This window comes from Thamnophis elegans, chromosome 3, assembly GCF_009769535.1.
Source record: "Thamnophis elegans isolate rThaEle1 chromosome 3, rThaEle1.pri, whole genome shotgun sequence".
NCBI classification, from domain to species: domain Eukaryota; kingdom Metazoa; phylum Chordata; class Lepidosauria; order Squamata; family Colubridae; genus Thamnophis; species Thamnophis elegans.
The window spans coordinates 42,462,064-42,483,160 of NC_045543.1; the positions used below are offsets into that span (position 1 = coordinate 42,462,064).

At 41.3% G+C, this 21,097-nt stretch overlaps 1 protein-coding gene across 1 annotated transcript; it reads left to right on the forward strand.

Annotated features, from left to right (window-relative positions):
- The first annotated feature begins 1,938 nt into the window (after nt 1-1,938).
- Nucleotides 1,939-20,837, forward strand: TMEM139 (transmembrane protein 139). Its single transcript, XM_032214242.1, is given in 6 exon segments — nt 1,939-2,187; nt 15,735-15,876; nt 15,878-15,953; nt 15,956-16,046; nt 18,995-19,212; nt 19,215-20,837. Coding segments are annotated over 5 exon segments (666 nt in total). The 5' UTR covers nt 1,939-2,187; nt 15,735-15,798; the 3' UTR covers nt 19,418-20,837.
- Nucleotides 20,838-21,097: the final 260 nt, after the last annotated feature.

The window sequence follows — 21,097 nt, forward strand, 5'->3', positions numbered from 1 at the left end:
TTGCTATCATTTACCACCCCTCCAATCCAAAGAAACTATCTTAAAATGCTGTGTTAATTATGTGTTAATGCTGTGGTAATCTTACTTTACAGAATAACAACTGAAATGTCTCCATTGGTTGATGTGATATATATCACTGTGCTCTCTATTATGTTGTGGTATAAATGACCTTAGAGGACAAGAGGCATGTAAAAGAATGGGGATGTTCTAGGAAGTGTTTCAGAAGAGATCCTTTCAGAAGTTTTTCCAAAGAATAGAAGGAAAGGAGAGGAGAAATATTTTCTTGCAAGATTCTTTTGAAGTAACTTTATATAGAGCTAGTACTCATGGTTGTACATCTTGTCTGGACTACCTTGCTAAACTAATGTATGTTTTATATTATTTTAAAATGTTGTAAGCTGCCTAGAATTGCTATTGTGAGCTGGATGCCACATAAATTGAAGAATGAAGAAATGAATAATAATGGAAAGTATACATAAAAAGACAATAAATATTTTTTAAAAAGTATAAGGAAAAACTTTTATCATCTTTCCCATAAGACAATTTATAGAGCAGTTGCTGAACAGGCTTCTGGAATAATTGTTCTGAACTTCCTCCCTTTTAATTAGCAGGGTGAGCTCATTGAAATTCCAGATTGCCCTGGCTTTTGATGGAGGGGTGACTTCAAATGTTTGCATCCATGGTCACATTTTTTCTGATATCTCTTCCAATTTTTGTTAGATGTTCTGTTAAATGATCTGGGTTATGATGCCCTGGATATGCGTGTATGCTTCATTCCAGATTAGATAAGCAAAGCAGGTAACAGTACTTTCTGTCAGTATGAAGAGACCTCCAAACACAACGCAGCTGTACCCAGAAATGTTGTTAACTGGACCAACATCTGATTGCAGATTTCTGGGACATAGATGGAATCATATCTGGAATATGTGTTGAATGCAGATCAGTACAAAGGTATATAAAAATAGAAATCTAGGTCGCTCCAGCCCCTGAAGAATAATAACAACATCATGCCATAGTTGCAAAGACAGAATTATAGTTGTGCCTTCATTTTATATCCTGAAATCTCAACAATCTCAAGACAATTTTGGAAGCCACAGTCTGGTTGGGAGATTGGGGGGGGGGGGGAGAGCTCCAGATTCTCATAGAAGGTGGGAATTTAGCTTTACCTGATGGTTCCTCTTTCAACCAGTTATTCCCAATTCTCATGTAAGAGCCAAGTTTCAATCCCCATCACAGGTAAGGAACAGGCTGGAGGAGAAGTAGAATACGAATTTTCCCATGGATGGGGGAGGAAGTAATTTTGGTCTTTTGATATAAATCATTGGTTCCTAAAGATAAAACATTTGGACACCTCTGAATTATAGTATGGTGTTTCTTTCTTAATGGAAGTCCCTCAGACAACCAGGGCTTAGGTGTCACTGCTGTAAGCTTAGTTCCTTTGTTTGAGTAAGACTTCTGAGAATTTTCAGACTCTTGTTGATGTTTCCACTAAATAGTTGTAACTTTACAGAATTGTTGAGCACCTGCCCTTTCACTTTTTTCCAAACTTGAAATCATCAGGGGGTTACAGACACCTCCCTTGCCTGGGAAGCTAATTTGGCTGCTACTAGTTCAATAGTACAAAAGCTAGGGTGAAAACAGCACCTGGCAAGCAATTGGAGTAGCTAGGATGCCGTGTGTGTATCTTTATAGTTCTCATAAACAGTTTAATGAAGAACAGGCTATGGAGTTAAAGGCTAGGCCAAAGCCTCACCCTGTGGAGGGAGGTGTCCTTGAAGGCTTTTTACAGAAGAACAAGAGATTAAGCCCGATAGGGGAAGGAGGGTAAGAGGCAAACTACGTACATATTCCCTCCCTCTTTCCCTCCCTTTACACCACCCTTTTCCTTCACTAGCTTCCTGATCATTTGAGTAGCTTAGCCTGAAAGGCAGCGAAGAAAAGTGAAGAACATTAATAGAAGCTGAAAGAAGACAGCTTTATTTGAGAGGGGGGAAATCTAACAAAGCTGAAGAGTTTGCAATTATGTCTTCTCTGACTTTCTGAAACAGTGGTGAAGACAGGAAGTGTGAGAAGTTGTTGGAGTTGCTTTAGCTGGAGACAGTGGCAAAGGAGTTACTACGGTTAGCTGGAGATGACAGCAAGAGTCAAGAACACATGGCTGGATCTGTCATAGGATCTCCGTGGCTGGTAAATATCCATAGCTTATTGCATCTTTGGCAAAGGGGGCTGTAGAGAGATGAGAGCTGATTATGTAAATGAATTAAGTATCAGTTTCCTCGAAATATGAGTTTCCTGTAGTTGTATGAACACACACACACATAAATGAATAGTATTGTATGGAGAATGATTGACAAGCATAAAAGCAGATCAGAATATGTCCCAAAGGTGCTTTTCAAAAGGCAACTTAAGTTTCTTGGGGGTTTTTTCCCCTTGAAAATGTTTGCTTATCATCCAAGAAGCTTCTTCAGTTCTGAGATCAAAGTATCTTCTTCACAAAATTTACTGATGTGCTGACAGCACGGTCCTATTCCCGTTCATAAGTCTGAATTCCTGGTACTTTTGTTATAACAGAGTTATAACAACAAATATTGTTAAAAATCTTAATTAAGAGAATTCCAACTTCAGTCTGAAACTTGTAAATATCATTTGTTATATTTAGATATGTAACATTCAGGTACATTAACATTGGTATCCCCTAGTCTCTTTTAATAACTCTCATAACCTTTCCTAAGTGTTTAAAAAGACATTAAAATTTACATCATGAGACTCTGAGCTGTCATTTAATCCAATGTGGTAAGGTTGGCACTACTCACAATGGAGAAATGGTTGGTGAAGTCTAAATTAACTTCTTTGATTAAAGAAAAAAGCAGTATCAACATTTATGGCTGAAAAGAAACACCTTATAAACTTTTTGCGTGAAACAGAAAAAAAATGCAGTTTTAATTTGTAGTTTTGATTATTAGGGGGGAAAATGCTGGATAATGGAAAGTTAGGGACTGGAATTTGGAGGGGAACAGTTAAGGCTACTATAGTGATACTGCTGGAGATTAAGGCATTGGGATTGCTATGGTTTCAGTTTAGAGAAGTTTGTGTTAGTTTCTTTAAAAGGTTCCCTAATATTCTGTTTTTCCAGTGATTTGTTGAAGAAATTCAACTGCACAATTTATAGCTTTTTTGTAATCAGGAAATAAGAGAAAATTTTGTAGTAGTATTTATGTTTGCTGCAAACAAACTCAGAAGCAGTTTTTTCTTTCCCTTTTCTTCCTTTCTTTACTGCTGTTATTCTTGATTAGTTTGTGTTAGTCTTTATGTTCTTTATAAAACTTTTAATAAATATTTATATACATAACTATTCTGAATTGTCAATGACAGTATGTACAAACTTGAATTTGAAATGCAGTGCATTATAAGGATCAAGGAATAACAAAGTGACAATCTTTCTTCTGCATGAATGAAAATAATTAATTTTAGAACTGAAGAAGAAAGAAATATAACTTTTAATTTTAATAATTACACATTAATCTGTAGATCAGAAAGTTTTCAGACTCTGTGATTCAGTAGATGTCCACTTAGGCAAAACGAAAACTCAAATCCAGAATCAGTTTGACATTCCCGCTTTGTCAAAACAAGTCTGATCAAGACTGTTTTTTAAAATAGTGACTCTTCTCCCAGTTGCTTAAAAAAATGGGGGTTTAACTCAGCAGATTGAGAACTGCTGGCATGTAGTTTTCAAATTGGTGCCAACTGCCAACACTCATGAGACGTCATTTAAAATGTAATGTAGAAGTATAAAGTCTAGTTATATCTTTTTCTCTTCAAGATATCAAAAGGTGTATATTCATATTAACCTTTGTTATTATATAAAGATTATATTATAAAGTTTATTTATAACTCTAGGAAGGAATTGTTACTTATATTACATGAGCTACGGGTAATTCCTAATTAGTTTTGGGAGAAGGGGTTCTAGAAATTGTGCAGTTGAATTTCCTCAACAAATCACTGAAAAAAACAGAATGTCTGGGAACGTTTTAAAGAAAATAATACAAACGTTGTCTCTAAACTGGAAAAAACCCCATACTAATCCCAATGCCTTAATCTCCAGCAGTATCACTATAGTGGCCTCAATGGTTACCCTATGTTAGTCCCTAACTAACTGTTAGTCCCTAACTAACAATGCTTCCTGCTCACATATTTATTCAACTAAATTAAAACAACTTTGTGAGACAGGTTAGGCCAAGAAATTGTGAGACTGGACATAGGTCACAGTGAGTTTTAATGGGCAAGAAGAGAATTATGCCAGTTGATTCCTGAGTTATTTCTTGATTCCTAGTTTAATGTTAGCCAGCATTTCATGACAAACCACACCACATAATCCTGCTCATCATAGACATGTTTGCTTTCATGAAATATTATTTTAGAAAGTTTTATCTTTCATACCACCCATGACCACATTTTATTCTAGACAGCCATAGCCTAAAATGAGGAACCTGAAGGCGATCCAGAAGTCTTTTGAAGGAATGTCCATAGCAGGTGTGTCTAACCCCTGCCCTGCAGGCCATATGCGGCCCCAGACAGCTAGTAATGCGACCCCATAGGATCGTAAACTAATGTATTTATATACATTGATTATATTAGGTTTGAAGGTTTGAAGATTTTATTCGACTTGTATGCCGCCCTATTCCCGAGGGACTCAGGGCGGCTAACAAAACCAAGGGGGGGGGGGACAATATAAAAGGAAAACCACAACAAAAACAAACAACAGTACAAAACAGTCTAAGAGGTCTCAACACGCATACCCATTCGAGTAGGGGATGGGACTCAGCAACCCCAGGCCTGCTGGAACGGTTCCACCACAAATCCGTGGTAGACTAAAGCGCGCTCGACGAAAGTGCGTATGTGACGTCATCACAGCGCGACGAAAACGGCACGCTGTGAGCGGTAAATTTAAAATTAAAGCGAAAACCTTACCCTAACCCCCCAAACCTAACTCTAAACCTAACCCTAAGCCTAACCCTTAACCTAACCCTAACCCTTAACCTAACGCTAAACCTAACGCTAACCCTTAACCTAACCCTAACCCTAACCCTAATGCTTAATGTAACCCTAACCCTAACCCTTAACCTAACCCTAACCCTAACCCTTACCTTTATGTGAATCGGCTTGCTTTAATTTAATTTTAATTTATTTTTAATTTTATTTGTCACGCTGCTGATGACGTCACGTACACGCTTTGATCGGGCGCGCTTTAGTGGACCGCGGTTTTGACGGGTCACGGCTGGAACAGCCAGGTCTTGACGGCTTTACGGAAAGCCTGAAGGGTGGTGAGGGTCCGAATCTCCATGGGGAGTTCATTCCAAAGGGCGGGAGCAGCCACAGAGAAGGCCCTCCTCTGGGTAGTTGCCAGCCGACATTGGCCGGCGATGGAATTCAGAGGAGGTCTAATCTGTGGGATCTAATGGGTCTTTGGGAGGTAATCGGCAGGAGGCGGTCTCTCAAGTACCCAGGTCCAATACCATATAGGGCTTTATAAGTGACGACTAGCACCTTGAAGCGTATCCGGAGACCAATAGGTAACCAGTGCTGCTCGCGGAGGATAGGTGTAACGTGGGTGTACCGAGGCACACCCACAATCGCTCTCGCGGCTGCGTTCTGGACCAGCTGAAGTCTCAGAACACTCTTCAAGGGCTGCCCCATGTGGAGCGCATTGCAGTAGTCCACTCTTGAGGTCACAAGGGCGTGAGTGACTGTTGTGAGAGCCCCGGTTCAGGTAGGGACGCAATTGGTGTACCAGGCGAACCTGGGCAAATGCCCCCCTGGTCACAGCCAACAAATGATGATCTAAAGTCAGCTGTGGATCCAGGAGGACTCCCAAATTGCGAACCCTATCTGAGGGACGTATTATTTCACCCCCCAGCCTGAGAGTTGGAGAACATAGCCAATTTTTGGGAGGGAAAAAACAAGCCACTCGGTCTTGTCAGGGTTGAGAGCTGGTTTGTTAACTCCCATCCAGACCCTGACAGCCTCCAGGCACTGACATCACATCAACCGCTTCACTGAGTTGGCACGGGGTGGACAGATACAACTGAGCATCGTCCGCATACTGGTGATTTTTATCCCGTATCGCCTAATGATCTCACCCAGCGGCTTCATGTAGATGTTAAACAGGAGGGAGGACAGGACTGAACCCTGAGGCACCCCATATTTAAGGGGCCTAGGGTCGACCTCTGCCCTCCGACCAACACCGACTGTGACCTGTCCGAGAGGTAGGAGGAGAACCACTGAAGGACGGTACCTCCCACTCTCACCTCCCACAGTTGTCGCAGAAGGATACCATGGTTGATGGTATCGAAGGCCGCTGAGAGGTCAAGGAGCACTAGGATAGAGGAGTGACCCCTATTCCTGCTCTCCAGAGATCATCGGTCAGTGCGACCAAAGCACTTTCTGTGCTGTAGCCAGGCCTGAATCCAGACTGAAAGGAGTCTAGATAATCGGTTAGATTTTATATGTGGCCCAAGATAATTTGTCTTCACTCAACATGGTCAGCAAGTCAAAATATCTATAGTCTCAGGAGTTTAAAATATTTTTTTTCAGAACTTTTAGTTTCTCTCTACATAATTATATGCTCCATTCTATGATATTTAGGATTGCAACAAGGTTTAATATTTGAATATTTGAATTTTAATGTTATGTGTATGTGAACTGGCATGCGTACTTCTGTCTTGCTGTATGTACAATGTTCTGCTTCTTGGCACCTGTGTGGATGAATTGAATTGAATGGGTTTATTTATAGGCCGCCCTTTTCCCTGAGGGGACTCAGGGCGGCTAACAACTCATAGGAAGGGGGATACAGACAATAACATAACATTACATATAATTAAAAAAAACAACATTCATCCAACATTCGGGTGGGGGCAGATCAATCTCTACCCCCAGGCCTGGCAGGATAGCCAGTTCTTGAGGGCTGCGCGGAAGGTCTGAAGGGTGGTGAGGGTACGGATCCCCACGGGGAGCTCGTTCCAGAGGGCGGAGCTACCACTGAAAAGGCTCTCCTCCGCGTAGTGGCCAGCCGGCACTGGCTGGCAGATGGCACATGGAGGAGGCCTAATCTATGAGATCTAATCGGTCTCGAGGAGGTAATCAGCAGGAGGCGGTCTCCCAAGTACCCAGATCCACTACCATGGAGGGCTTTATAGGTGGTAAGAAGCACCTTGAAGCGCACACGGAGATCAACAGGTAGCCAGTGAAGCTCACGGAGGATAGGTGTTATGTGGGTGAACCGAGGTGCACCCACAATCACTCGCGCGGCCGCATTCTGGACTAGCTGAAGTCGCCGGATGCGCTTCAAGGGCAGCCCCATGTAGAGCACGTTGCAGTATTCAGCCTGGAGGTCACGAGGGCGCGAGTGACTGTTGTGAGAGCCTCCTGATTCAGGTAGGGTCGCAACTGGCGCACCAGGCGAACCTGGGCGAATGCCCCCCTGGTCACAGCCGACAGGTGGTGATCAAAGGTCAGCTGTGGATCCAGGAGGACTCCCAAGGCGAACCCTGTCTGAGGGTGTAAGTTTGTCCCCCCAGCCTGAGTGATGGTATGTTGGTCAAATTTTTGGGAGGGAAACACAACAGCCACTCGGTCTTGTCTGGGTTGAGTATCAGCTTGTTTGCTCTCATCCAGTCTTTAAACGGCTTCCAGACCCCGGTTCATACGTCCACCGCTCATTGAGTTGGCACGGGCGGACAGATACAGCTGTGTATCGTCCGCATTGATGGTATCTTATCCCGTGCCTCCGAATGATCTCGCCCAGCGGTTTCATGTAGATGTTAAATAGTACGGGGGACAGGACCGACCCCTGCGGCACCCATATGTTAGGGGCCTCATGGTCGATCTCTGTCCCCGACCAACACCGACTGCGACCTGTCCGAGAGGTAGGAGGAGAACCACTGCAAAACGTGCCTCCCACCCCCACCTCCCGCAGTCGTCAGAAGGATACCATGGTCGATGGTATCGAAAGCCGCTGAGAGGATGGAAGTAAAGACTAGAGTAATTCAGAGAACTCATTTGTTTGAGCAATTATGCAACTCCTGTGAATCTCCCCTTCTGCTTCCAGTTTCTGACTATTTTCTTTTTTTCCCCTCCCTTTCTAATTTGGGTTTCATAAGCACCTTCTGACTCTGAAGAGTGGAATTTTCCTGCCCTTTGCTGTCAACAGATGTGCACTTAGGCACACAGGGCAATCTCTTTGTGATTTAACCCCCAAGAAATGTGACTCGAGCATAAAGCTGTTATCATTGCAAATGGAGAATATGAGCAGAACTTCCGTCAACTGGAATTTCCTTCAGGCCAAAAAAGGACAACGTTCAAGTGGCACTTAAGATATTTTCCTTCAGAACTTTTTGTTTTAAAGATTATGCCCCTAACAGGCAGTAGAGGGCCTGCTTGCTCCATTCAGGATAAAAGCCTGTCTTTGTAGCTCAATAACCCAGATCAATATTAGGCTATTTCACTTCTAAGGCAAAAGGCAGTTACTTCAGGCCAGGTAGACTTCTAAGCATTTCACCTACCGAGGCCATTCTTAATCCTGTGTCAGATTGCAGTAAGTGATGGTATTCATTTGTGATGTATGTTTTGATGTGTTCTTGGAGCTGATCCCCGCTTGCAGCCTTCATCCTGCCCAGACAATTCTCATCTCCAATTCATTGCTCCAAGATTTTTCTTCATCTTATCTCCAGCCTTGTGCTGTCCTTTAATGTATTAGAATAAAAATACCCTTTCCCCCTTAAATTGATTTTATCCTACTCAGATTCAAGGCAAACAAAATGTGTGACATTTTGCCATCTGTTGTGGACATAAGAAGAGCTGTGTTCGTGAGTATTTGGCATGGCTATTAGCCACCTCACCCCCTGAATTCATTCTTTCCTGGTGTTTGCTCTCCCATTTGTGCTGAGATCAATCCCCATTTAATTTATTTAATCTGAGCAAGAAAGGGAGGATATTATTCAGTACCAGATCAGCACTATGCCAGAAGCAGTATTTTTGTTTTCAAACATGGATTGTCACTTTTTTCCCCTCACATAAAATCCTGAAAATCACAAGAGACTTCAAACTAGGCCTTTCTTGGTCATTGGCTGGTTATATCACCTTACACAGCAGCTAGTCAGCTTTAGTTAACCCTATTTAGAGGACATAATTAATTGTACATCATAGTAGAAACGGGACTTCTAGAATGTGCAATTATTTCTATTCCAATCTTTCTCTGTTCAAAATTTCATATTTAACTTGGGAGATGTGATAGGAGGCGCAGACCAGGCTAGAAAGGAATCCCCAAACCAGGCCCACCCCATTTGTGCTGCAGCACCCTGATTGGTGCTGATTTTTCCCACTGACTGGTGATTTTTTGAAGGAGGATATCATCTTAACCAGAGACTAACCACTGATTTTAATGACTGACATATGTGCAAATCCCTATGACACAACTTGACAGTGATATACAGCAGCGACAAAAGAGACAAAATAGGAATTGGTGACAGGCATACCAAAGTTTATGGTGGATTGTGTTTTTGTGTCCAACCCAAGGAATAAACAGCACGTAATAGCAGGAATGCCTACAGTTATTTAGGGATCATTGAATCTTGTTGCCTCTGGGTAACCGTTTGAACAAATCTTTGCTAGCTTGCCCTATCTTTAATAAAATTCATAGCTTTTCTAAGGCATTCCAGTAATCTCTTAGATTCTATTCATCCATCCAATTGCTCATTTCACTCTCCCATTTCCCTCAATCTTGCCAAGCACCTGAATTGGCTGCTGGCCTGAGTCCACAGCTTCTGTGGAATACATGACCTTGAGAAGCACCACCTACTCTTCCTGCCACCTTGTCCTTGGAACCACAAGGAAGTGGACTATCGGCTCTTCGCTCCAAATGTTGGGGGTGACTTTTGTGCTGTTTACATGTAAGGCACCAGAGTACCAGGTGCTGAGAAGCACTGGGACTTTGGGCAGGTGCTTAGGAAGGATTATTTTTTTCAGACTGGAAATGTCCAAGTTGGGACAAGTATGTCTGTTTTCTCTCTGAGTGTGAGATAGTAGACACAACAATATCCTAGGCAACAATATCCTTCTCAGGTAATGCCAGTTTGCAGTTGTCAGTGTGGGATGAAATCAGGGTTTTGTATTATAGTATGTTGATTGATGCGATGGATTACTTTAGGTTCTACTCATGAGTAGAAGTGAATTAAGGTTTCTGACAAGCTAGCTGGTTAGATAGTAGATGGTTGCATCTTACTTCAACCTGGGGGAGAGCTTCCAGGTTTGGGTTTGGTTCAATTGGGAGGGGGATGGTTGCCACTTGCTGGTGATGGGCAGAAGGAGATATGGCAGGAGACAAGGAATGGGCAGCTCTTAGGGAAAGTGTACTCAGTTTCTTGTACCAATTCTGCCTTCTACAACCCTGGCTCAACTCCAGGGATAGTCACTGATTTCTCAGTGGTCCTTAGTGCCATGTTGCTCTGTAATAAGCCATTCCTACATCAGGATCTTACTATGGATGATAGAGTCAACCTAGCATTGTTTTACCAAGACCTGGATAGGCATTTTATGTACATTTCTGAGTCTGGATTATTTGAGGCATCTGTCAGGTAAAACACTTGGATTAGCCCTTAGTGAACTCCAGCTTGACATGGTTATCTGAGAGAGTTTGTGCTTGTTCATCTCAAGGAAGTTGGTTGACCTATGAGAACAACTATTGGACCATGCCTCTCTGATTGGTTAAAGCCAAAACTCCAAGCAGTGAGGGAGGGAGTAGATTCATCTGAGCTTAAGGAGGCAGTGGTTTACCTTCTTCTCAAGATAGAAAGTCCTTTGTTACCCATCTTCATCTTCTCTTTTTGGTTGGTGCTTCAATCTATGGATCTATGGAAGATCTATGGAAGATCTATGGAAGAGTCTATGGAAGATCTATGGCATCTGTGGAAGGACCTATGGAAGATCTATGGAAGAAAACTATCTAGATCCTTCCCATCAAACCTCAGACTTGAGCACAGTAACAAGACTCATAATCGAGGGTGGCATGAGCGGGACCTCTCAATCCAAGAATAGGTGCGCTTGGTGCACAAGATGAATTTGTGCAAAACCTGCCACTGCTCTTCGTATTTAGAATTGTGAATCCTATGTGCATGTGAGTAAAGCAAGTGATTTTTCTTTCAGTGCTTGGCATCATCAATCTTTGCAGCTCTGGTCCAATTATCATTGTCACTCCAGGTTTGTTTGTGGAATTCAGCACTCTTTCCTAGACTAAAAGCATCCCTTGCAGACTGTTAGTTTTATCATGATAACTCATCTAGAGAGTTGAACTTACACTAAGAAGTTACACTATTATTGTGTCAATGATCATGGAAAACAGAAGGAAAAGTGGCAGAGTCTAGACAATGATCTGAGAAACTAAATCTGGTCTGAAGGAGGGGTGGAGGTTGCGGGGGAAAGCATCTCAGAAAGGGCCTCCTAGTTTTTGAGACAATAAACTAGAAGGAAGAGAGGGACTTTCAGACCTGCAAGATTTGTGTTACTATTCTTACAATAATGGTAGCATTAGTATTATCATTGGTGCTCTTGTTGGACGCTCAAATAGCAAGACAACTTTCAGTGTTGATCAAACTATTTCATGTAATTCAAAGGAATAGTATTCAGAATGTATTTAGATGTATTGAAAATACAGTAGAATGGGTTACTATACTCATAGTTCTGAACTTTTAAAATGCTTCAGCTCCTTTTTGCCTAAGTAAAGTTCTTGCATATTTCCATCATGGTTCATCTTCCTTACACTTTACAGACACCCTGCATAATACTCACTAATGTGCAATAAAAAAGGAATGTCTAACCATCTCTGATGGGACCGATATCTTTCAACATTTTGGAGGGATGTCCTTAACAAAATGAAACATATATAAATTTTATTTTTATCAAGTTTAGACCTAGATTTTGACCTTCTTTATTTGATAGAAAGGTAAAAAGTTATGAAACAAGAAGGTTATTGTCTAACTGCAGTGAAGTTAATCATTTTCCACCAATGGAAACATTTGGATATCTCTTACTCAAAAACTGGTTCAATAAAATTGGTCAATAGATCTGCTCGAGAATGTGTTTGATGAAATTTATTGTGGTGTGTGTGTGTGTGTGAGAGAGAGAGAGAGAGAAGAGAAGAACAATTTATTGGAACTATCAGGATTGTATCTGTTTATTAAGATGAAATGAATAATCTTTAGGATATGTGGAAAATATAAAGGGCCTGTTTAATGTAGGAATAACCTATATAATATTATTTTTAGAATTAAAAAAATGCTAAATAAAATGTTTGTGGGTTTCCACAAAGAAGACGGATCAGCCTATTTCCCAAAGCACTTGAAGGCAGGACACGAAGCAATGATGGAAACTAATCAAGGAGAGAAGCAACTTAGGCCTAAAGAAATTTCCTGACAGAACAATAATCAGTGGAACAACTTGCCTGCAGAAGATGTAATACTCCAACCCTGGAAGTTTTAAATAAAGGATTAGACAACCAATTGTCAGAAATGGTATAGGGTTTCCTGCCAGAGCAGGGGTTGGACTAGAAGGCCTCCAAGATTCCTTCCAATTCTGTTATTCTGTTCTTTTATCCTGTTAAAATGAGAGCATTGCAGTCACTTATTTGCATGTATTAATCAATTTCATAAGATCCAACCAGCTTTCGTCAGATCTATCATATTCTTCTCCATTCTCTTAGCTTTGTAGACACCCAAGATATTTGTTTTTATTTCTGGCATTTCATGCATGAATTCATGTTCTATCAATTATACCTATTATGTTCAAAATTGCAATCTTCCATATATGCCATATAATCCCAATAATGTTGAATTCTGCTGCCCATTTTATATATAATATATTTATATAAATATTTTTGTATTAAGGCGCCAGATGAAAAACAGTAGAATGTGAGTTGTGGTCCTGCCTTACCTATAAAAGCTGACTAGAGACTTTATGGCAGCCACTCTCTCAGCCCAACTCACCTCACAGGGTTGTTGTTGTGGGGAGAATAGGAGGAGGGAAATATGTTGGATGTGTTTGCCTCCTTGAGTTATTTGTAAAATGATAAAAGCAGGATGTAAATAAAATAATAAAATGAAATAAATTAAGTTACCAAGCTATTCATTTTATTCCGAAACAATCTGAGTAAAAATTCATCATCACTTAGCCTATTCCAGACTACATTATGGAATAAGTCATGCTACAATTATATTTCTTGCATAAATGATTAAGTCTTTCACAAACAGAATCCTTGGCCTTTTTGACTCAGTAGGAACTGAGTAAGGTTCTTTCTGAGTCAGGGTCTTTCTTCATCCTCCAGAGTCTCCTGATTCATGCAATTCATCCCTAATGCGATGTTCTGATTGATGGTTTCTGTTTTCATTTTGGCTAAAATCATACTTTTTTTTGACTTAATGTCACACACTTTTTTTTCCCTGAGCAATCACACTTTCCAGGTGAAGACTTTAGGTTAAACTCTAGAGTGTAAGCGAATACCCATAACTAGGTCCCATTGGTATCTTATTTACAAGTATACAAACTGCAAATACTGAAAGGAAATAAAGAGCAGACTAACTACTGTAATTACTGCTTTCGATCACCACAGAATTTCTACATCACAACGTGACTTCATTTTCAACTAGCTCCCAGATCTTTGTCCATATACCCTTTGTTCAGAGCTACTGTGATAATTCTTTTTCCTCCGGCTGTTGAACCAGCTGAAGTTGAGAGACAGTTAAAAGCATAAGGCTGCAAACGGAGACATTGAGTGTTAGTCCAGCCTTAGGCATCAAATTGGGTAAATGACTTTGGGCCCATTTCTCTTGCTGCCTCAGCTCTAGGAAGACACCAAGAACAAGCCACTTCTGAAAATCTTAGCAAGACAATCAATTTGGTGTGGTTAAGATGCTGGCCTAGAAGTCAGGAGACTGGGATTGCTAACCCATGTTAAACATGGTAAACTAGCTGGACCAGTCTCTCTCTCTCTCTCCTCCCCCCTCCCCCCCCCCCCCCTCTCAGCCTAACTCACTTCACAGGTTTGCTGTTGTGGGAAAATAAGAGGGAAGAAGTATTAGATATGTTTTTACCTTTTGAGTTGTATGTGAAAAAAACCATTAAAAATTAACCTTTAGGGTACTGTAGTCAGGCAGTCCCCAGGAATCCTCAGTAAGTTGAAGGCACACATATACAAGCCCTCCCCATCCCAACCTAGCTGAAGAATGTGACTTTTCAAGGACACAGAGTGTTTCCAGGTGTATAAAACAGTTGCAAGTCATCTGTATCCTTCTCTAAGTCTTTCATCTACTTGGTCTTTGCTATGAGCAAGTACTCTAAGGAAGGTTAGTCAACCAAGCACGCATGACGATATTTTAGAGTTTGAACGGTTAAGTGGGCTGGAACTTTTATATTCTTGTGTCCTTTTGTTCTGTTACATTTTATTATACTTTGTCCTTGCTATAAGAAAAAAAACCTATTTTCTCTTGTTTTGCTTTTTCCTTTCATTGCCACAATAATTATATTTCTGTACTTACTTATGGGCCAATTTAGATTTTAGCAAAGAACAATTCTACCCCCTATTTTTTTTTCTCTTCCTTCTTCCTCTACCCTTGAGTCTATCTCCATGTAATTCTAAAAAAAATCATTGACATTACTGGATCCTTACCCCACTACTTAAAATATTACATCTCCCAGCAGAGCTCAGGAACCATTGACTTTTACCTGAATATACGTATGCATTGTTGAATTTCTTCCTATTTAAAGTATGTAGCAGTGATGGGATTCAGCCAGTTCGCACCACTTCAGTAGAACAGTTGTTATCTTTCTGAGTAGTTTGGCAAATTGGTTGTAAAATTATTTGAATCCCACTACTGTGTAAGGATTGTTAAGTGTTTACAAATGAGAAGTACTGTGAATGGTTGTGCCTAGCATCCTCGTTAAACTCTTGATATTTGGAAATGCATTGAATCATGCATATCACTCTGTTTTGGTTGATGCCATTTCAATTGTTGGAGACTGACGACTATTGATATTGCATTTTTTCAGAAGTATGGCAGCTAGGTTCAAGAGCTTTCATGGTCTAGCATACGTACATTACTTGAATCTGTGTGTCTTGTCAATCTGCCATACAGGTATCTTTGACTTACAACTGCTTGCTTTAACAACCATTCAAAGTTATGATGGAGTATCAAAAGGTTACTAAAGATACTGTCTTCAAAGTATGATGACTGCACCTTTCTCACAGTCATGTGATCCATTTTGGGTGCTTGGCAACAACTCCATTTACAGTTGGTTGCAGTGTCCCACAATCAAGTGATCACATTTTGTGATGCTTTTGTTTTGTTCTGGCAAAAAACCCTGCACATTGAACCAAGCCAGAATTGGACTTATGACCCATGTGATTTGCTTAATGACCACATGATTCTCTTAACACCCATTGTACAAATGGTTGTAAAATTGTCCGATCATGTGGTGACTTGACTTATGACGCAACAACTTACCACCAAAATTCTGGGCTCAGTTGTGGTCAGAAATCAAGGACAACCTGTATGCTTTTATAGCACTTTGAGCTGCACATACGATAAGTTCTCACATCATCAGGTGTTAGCATTTCATTTAATGAATATTTTCCATCCCATGGATAAACAGGCATGTGTTATTCTGTGCACTATTTTTCATCTCTTTCACAGGCATCCATACTACCATCAGCTCTGCCTCATCCTGTCAACAACTGTTACCCCCACTTGTGTTGCCATGTTGTCAGAGTCACGCTGGAGGGGTCTCCGTCATACCTTGCTGGTGCTCTTCTCAGCCACCCTTCTCATTGGCATAAACGATGCTGGCCATCTCCACTGAAATCAGTCCTGTTGGGGTTTTCTTTCTTGTAGCAGGGGGCTTGTGTTTGGTTGGCTCCTCATTAGTGTGGCAGCTGAACAATGCCTGAAGCATCAGAATGCAGGAGAAGAGGCCCAGGCAGCCCCAAGAAGACAAAACCACAATGGGTAAGACCATGTAGTTGTGCTAATTTTCACATATCTTAATCACAGGATATTTGCACCCATTTCTGATACCAGTTTAAGGGAAGCTGGCAAAGACCAAGGACTTTTCTAGTTTAGAATCCTAATTCCAGTGATGAGTGCTCAAGCTTTTTGGGAAATGTATAGCAAGATATGAAGATTGTAACCTTTCCACTGTTGTGTATCTGCATCATATTTCTTCATATACCCATTGAGTGCTGACATGCATGCATGCATGCATTTTCATTCATTCTGTAGTAAAATCAGACTCAAGGCAGCTACTCTGATGCTGCTAGAGTTTAATTCATATTATCACTACCTGCCTTTCTCCAGGATGGCTTGAAAATTCAGTTCCTAGAATTCCAAGCCAATTTCATTGACTGGGAATTCTGTTCTGCAATACCACACATCTGAAAAGGGATCATTAGTATAGATTGAACTGCAGGTAAACCTTGACTTACCACAGTTTGTTAGTGACCATTCAAGTTACAATGGACACTGAAAAAAATGAGTTATGGCCATCATAATTTACACTTATGTGTAAGGCCTATGTGGATGCTTGGCAACTGGACTCATATTTATGATGGTTGCAGCGGTCACTTTTTGCAACCTTCCACAAGCAAAGTCAATGGGAAATCTGGATTCACTTAACAACCATGTCACTAACTTAACAACTGCAGTGATTCACTTAACAACTGTGGCACGAAAGGTGGTAAAATGGGGCAAAAGTTTCTTGACCATTGCTCAAAACATTATCTTTTTTTAGTATGTTCATCTGATGTTCTAGGACCGTGATGGCGAACCTATGTGGCACGTGAAGCCATATCTGCTGGTATGTGAGCTGTCAGCTCCAGTGCACATGTGCATGCCGGCCAGTTGATTTTCAGCCTTTCTGTCTTCCCTAGAGCCTGGGGAGGGGGAAAAACAGGCCCAACGGGGCAACTGGAAGTTCGTTTTTGCCTGTTGGCCTGTTTTCCGCCCTCCCCAGGCTCCCGACTCTTTCCCTGGAGCCCGGTGAGGGCAAAAATGGCTCCCCCGGCCGCCTGGAGGAAATGCCAAGCTCAGCTTAGGGAAGAGTAGTGCGGCGCATGTGGGAGAGGATGTGGTTGTGTGCGCATGTTGGGGGGCACTTTGAATTATGGGCAATGGCGCATGTGTGCCTTCGGTGGTAGCCAGAATTAGGGTTTCTCAGTTGTAGCACTAAGTCACGGAATTCTTCCAAGGGAATGCAAGTAGACCCCGGGCTGTTTTAAATGACTTCCAGCCAAAGTAGCTGTGCTTCAGATCCCTTCCATAGAAAACAACGACACCTAGTGGAACTGGAAAGCAGTTACAGTGCTTACTCTTTGGAACAATATACCCGAAGTCTTTGAGATTTGGATTGGTTCTGACTGTAGTGGCTTTCCATAAGGTTAAAAAAAACCATTCTCCCCACCCCCACCCCCGGCGTTTGGGCCAGAATGTGGGACAAGCTCTTCTGTAATGGTTTGGATTACACTAAGCCCGGGTAGGCGAACCTATGGCATGCGTGCCACAGGTGGCACACGGAGCCATTTTCAGGGCACACGAGGCGTTGCCCTGTCAGTTGGCCAGCGCACATGTCATTTTTCGCCCTCCCAGGCTCCAGAGGCTTTATAGGAGCCTGGGGAGGGCAAAAAGAACCTCCCCCCCAGGAGGCTTCAGGAGCTTCCCTGAAGCCTCCGGAGCACCAAAAACAGCCCTATGGGCAAACCGGAAGTTTGGGAAAGGACTTCTGGTTTGGTCGTAGGGTCAGTTTAAGCCCTCCAGAGGCTTCAGGGACCTTCAGGAGGCTTCCCTGAAGCCTCCAAAGGACTAAAAAGGACCCCACGAGCAAACCGGAAGTGACTTCCGGTTTGCTCGTAGGACCAGTTTAAGCCCTCTGGAGGCTTCAGGTTCCTGAAGCCTCCAGAGAGCCTACGGGGGGATGGAGGCTGTTTTCGCCCTCCCCAGCTCCTATAAAGCCTCTGGAGTCTTGGGAGGGCGAAAAAAGCATGCAAAAATGGGGGGAAGATAAGATAATGTTTGAGCAATGGTCAAGAGACTTTTGCCCCATTTTACCACCTTTCGTGCCACAATTGTTAAGTGAATCTCATTTGTGCATGTGCACTGGGGGGGGGCGCACGTTGTATTATAGGTGCGACCCGTGCACGACCCCCTTGCGCTCCCCCCCTTTATGGCACGCGAGCCAAAAAAGATTCACCATCGCTGCACTAAGCTGTAACATGGTCTCAGTTATGCTCTAGTACAGTGTGTCTCAGCATTTTGTTGTTTGTTATGCTTTGTCTGTATGTAAGCCACTTAAAGTCACCATTCATGAGTTGGGTTGCCGTATTCAATCAATCAGAGACATGTCTGTTAACCCAGGTATTTGGAGTATACAATTTGTTTCACTACCAGATTGCTTTTTAGGTTGCTCAATTATTCCTTTTTTTAAAGTGAAGCTTGTTAATTGTTGTTTTTATTGCATTTAAAAATGTTTGGTTTAATTATTTTCTTCTTCATTTAAGATTTTCTTGGGAACTGCTCTAGGCTTATCAGGACAAGTTGTATTGGAAATAACATTAGTATAATCATTGCATCACATGCCCAATGGTGCATGAAAGAGATGACAATCTACTGGATAGATGACAATCTACTAGATTATTGCTTACTTATTTCAGATAAATACGTCAGGAAGTTGAATTATATAGCATAATTTACAAGGAGGAGATTTTTGCATTCTTGCAGAATAATAATCAAACAGGATGTAGAATGCAATTATGGGAATTAAGTAGAAATAGATACAATAAACCTACGTGCTTGAAATGATTTAGAATCTTGCTTGAGTCTCATTAAAAAAAATAGGTAACTGTTCCTCATGGAACCCGGAAGCAGATATTTTGAACTTTGCTCCCATTTTTTTTATTATACAGAGACAACGCAACTTACGAAGCACCAGCATATGAGGAAGTGGTGGCTACTGGCTACTTGTCAGATTCAGCGCCCACAATTTGGACCATTACATCTAGTCCTGGAGTAACCCAAGGAGAACCCCCTCCCTATAGTGTGGTTATTGAGCCTCCTGCCCATGGAGAGACAGTGGTGGAAGCATTGAGTGTCTCGGTGGAGCCTGGTACACGGCGGGCCTCCGAACAGATCTGCACTCGAGGCTGCGCTTCCGACTGTTCCTGCCCCCAAGACTGAAACGCTTTGTCTCAGATACTCATGAACTCAAAGGGAGCGAAGAGCGCCTAGAACGCCTGGAACGCCTGGAGCCCCTCACTCCACCTCCTGCATATGAGAATGCGACTGGTGATGAAATCTTTGAAGGACACTTTCAACCTTCAAAACCTTGACTGAAAGCTGGAGATTGACAAATGGTGCCAGTATTACCTCATTACTTCTTTCGAGCCCATTATCTGCTTGGTATTGGAGCCTGTGTGCTTCATCTGACTGCAAAGTTTGTTTGCAAGGGCTTGGCTCTCTTTTATGAAAAATGCATGTATTGTAGACATGCAGCCATGGTAAGCACTCCTTTGCTCCCTTTGGAGTTTCTTTCAGGGAGTGGGGAGAGGTAGAAAGGTTCTTAGACATTTCATCTGATATGGTTACACATTTCCAAAGTCATTCATATGTTCTTACCATGAACAGCAGCTTAGGCTGCCTAGGAAGTGGAAAACAAAAGGCAGGTTGGCATACCTGGAGGAGACAGATTATAGACACAGATTATTAATCATTCTGCCTGGCTGATATAAACAGAAGTCTGGAGAGAGGGAAGAACAGGGCAGGGTAGAGAGCCAGTGAAATAAAGATTTTTTTAAAAAAAACCAGGAAGTTGTTTTAATTTTTCTTTTAACTTACTGTAAGTCTCACTGATAAGCTAGTCTAGATCCAGGAAGCTTTTAAAAGATCTTAAAAGATCTTCCTGGAAAGATTAATATCAGCCAAGAAATACAACACAATAGTGATGATTCATCTTAAAAACTGATTTCTCTTATTTTCTGTGTCATACCTGTCAGGAGTAGGCATTTTATCCAAATATTTATTTCAACATTCTGAATGAAAGCTAACCGTAACAATGAACATCTTCCTTAAAATCAAGTAGGGGCAAGTAGGGGTTCTGTAATGCAGAGGACAGTGCCAGAGGAGACTACTGAAGCGTCTCCTTTCTCTTATTTATTGAAACTGGGCTTGCTTTATGTGAATCATGATATGTACATGTGGAGTAGTTCCTGTTATGAGGATAACGAATCCAGTATGGATCTCTGTCATAACCTTAGAATCTCTCATGATGAAATAAGCTTTTATATACAAACAGTTCATACAAGCTAGTGTAATATAGTTTCCAAAGATTTTAATTAAAATTTTTCAAATCCGTCTTTGGTGAAGGGGGCTAGTAAATCAGATTTCACTAATTTTACCTGAAATAGATATTGTAAGAGGTACCTACTCCATGTAAGTATGAAATAAAGTAAGCTGTGGTGGCAAATTTAAAATTCAAATATACTAAGACTGCCACTTTAAGTTTTTCTAACAGAAAAATCTGAATAATTTTCAGGTATGTTCAAAAAATTCCTGTCTGAAATTATGCATCAGCTGCTAAAAGCAGTAGTATTGTGCAATAAATGTTATTTTTATGGCTTCCACATTGATTGTTAAGGTGCAGAAAGATGAATGTTAACATTATTTTTTTCAATATGTAAAATTGTAAAACAGAGTATGCAAAATACATTTTATAGCTTGCTAGATTTTAAAAGCATAAATCCAGCGCTGCCAAGGAATGCTCAGACAAAATAAAACATTTGATCACAGAAAATCTATGGGCTGATCTCTTGCATCCAGAATAACAAATAATGGAAGATGTTACCATAGTTGAGTAAATCTTTACCTTTCAAGCAATGCACTTTTAAGAATCCCTTGAAACAGACCAGCTATGTGATTCTTGTGTCTATTAGGCCAAGGGATAGTCACAAAAGAATAGGGTGCTGGAAATGAAAAAGAGAACTTTCTATTAAAATATAGTTCTTTCAGACATC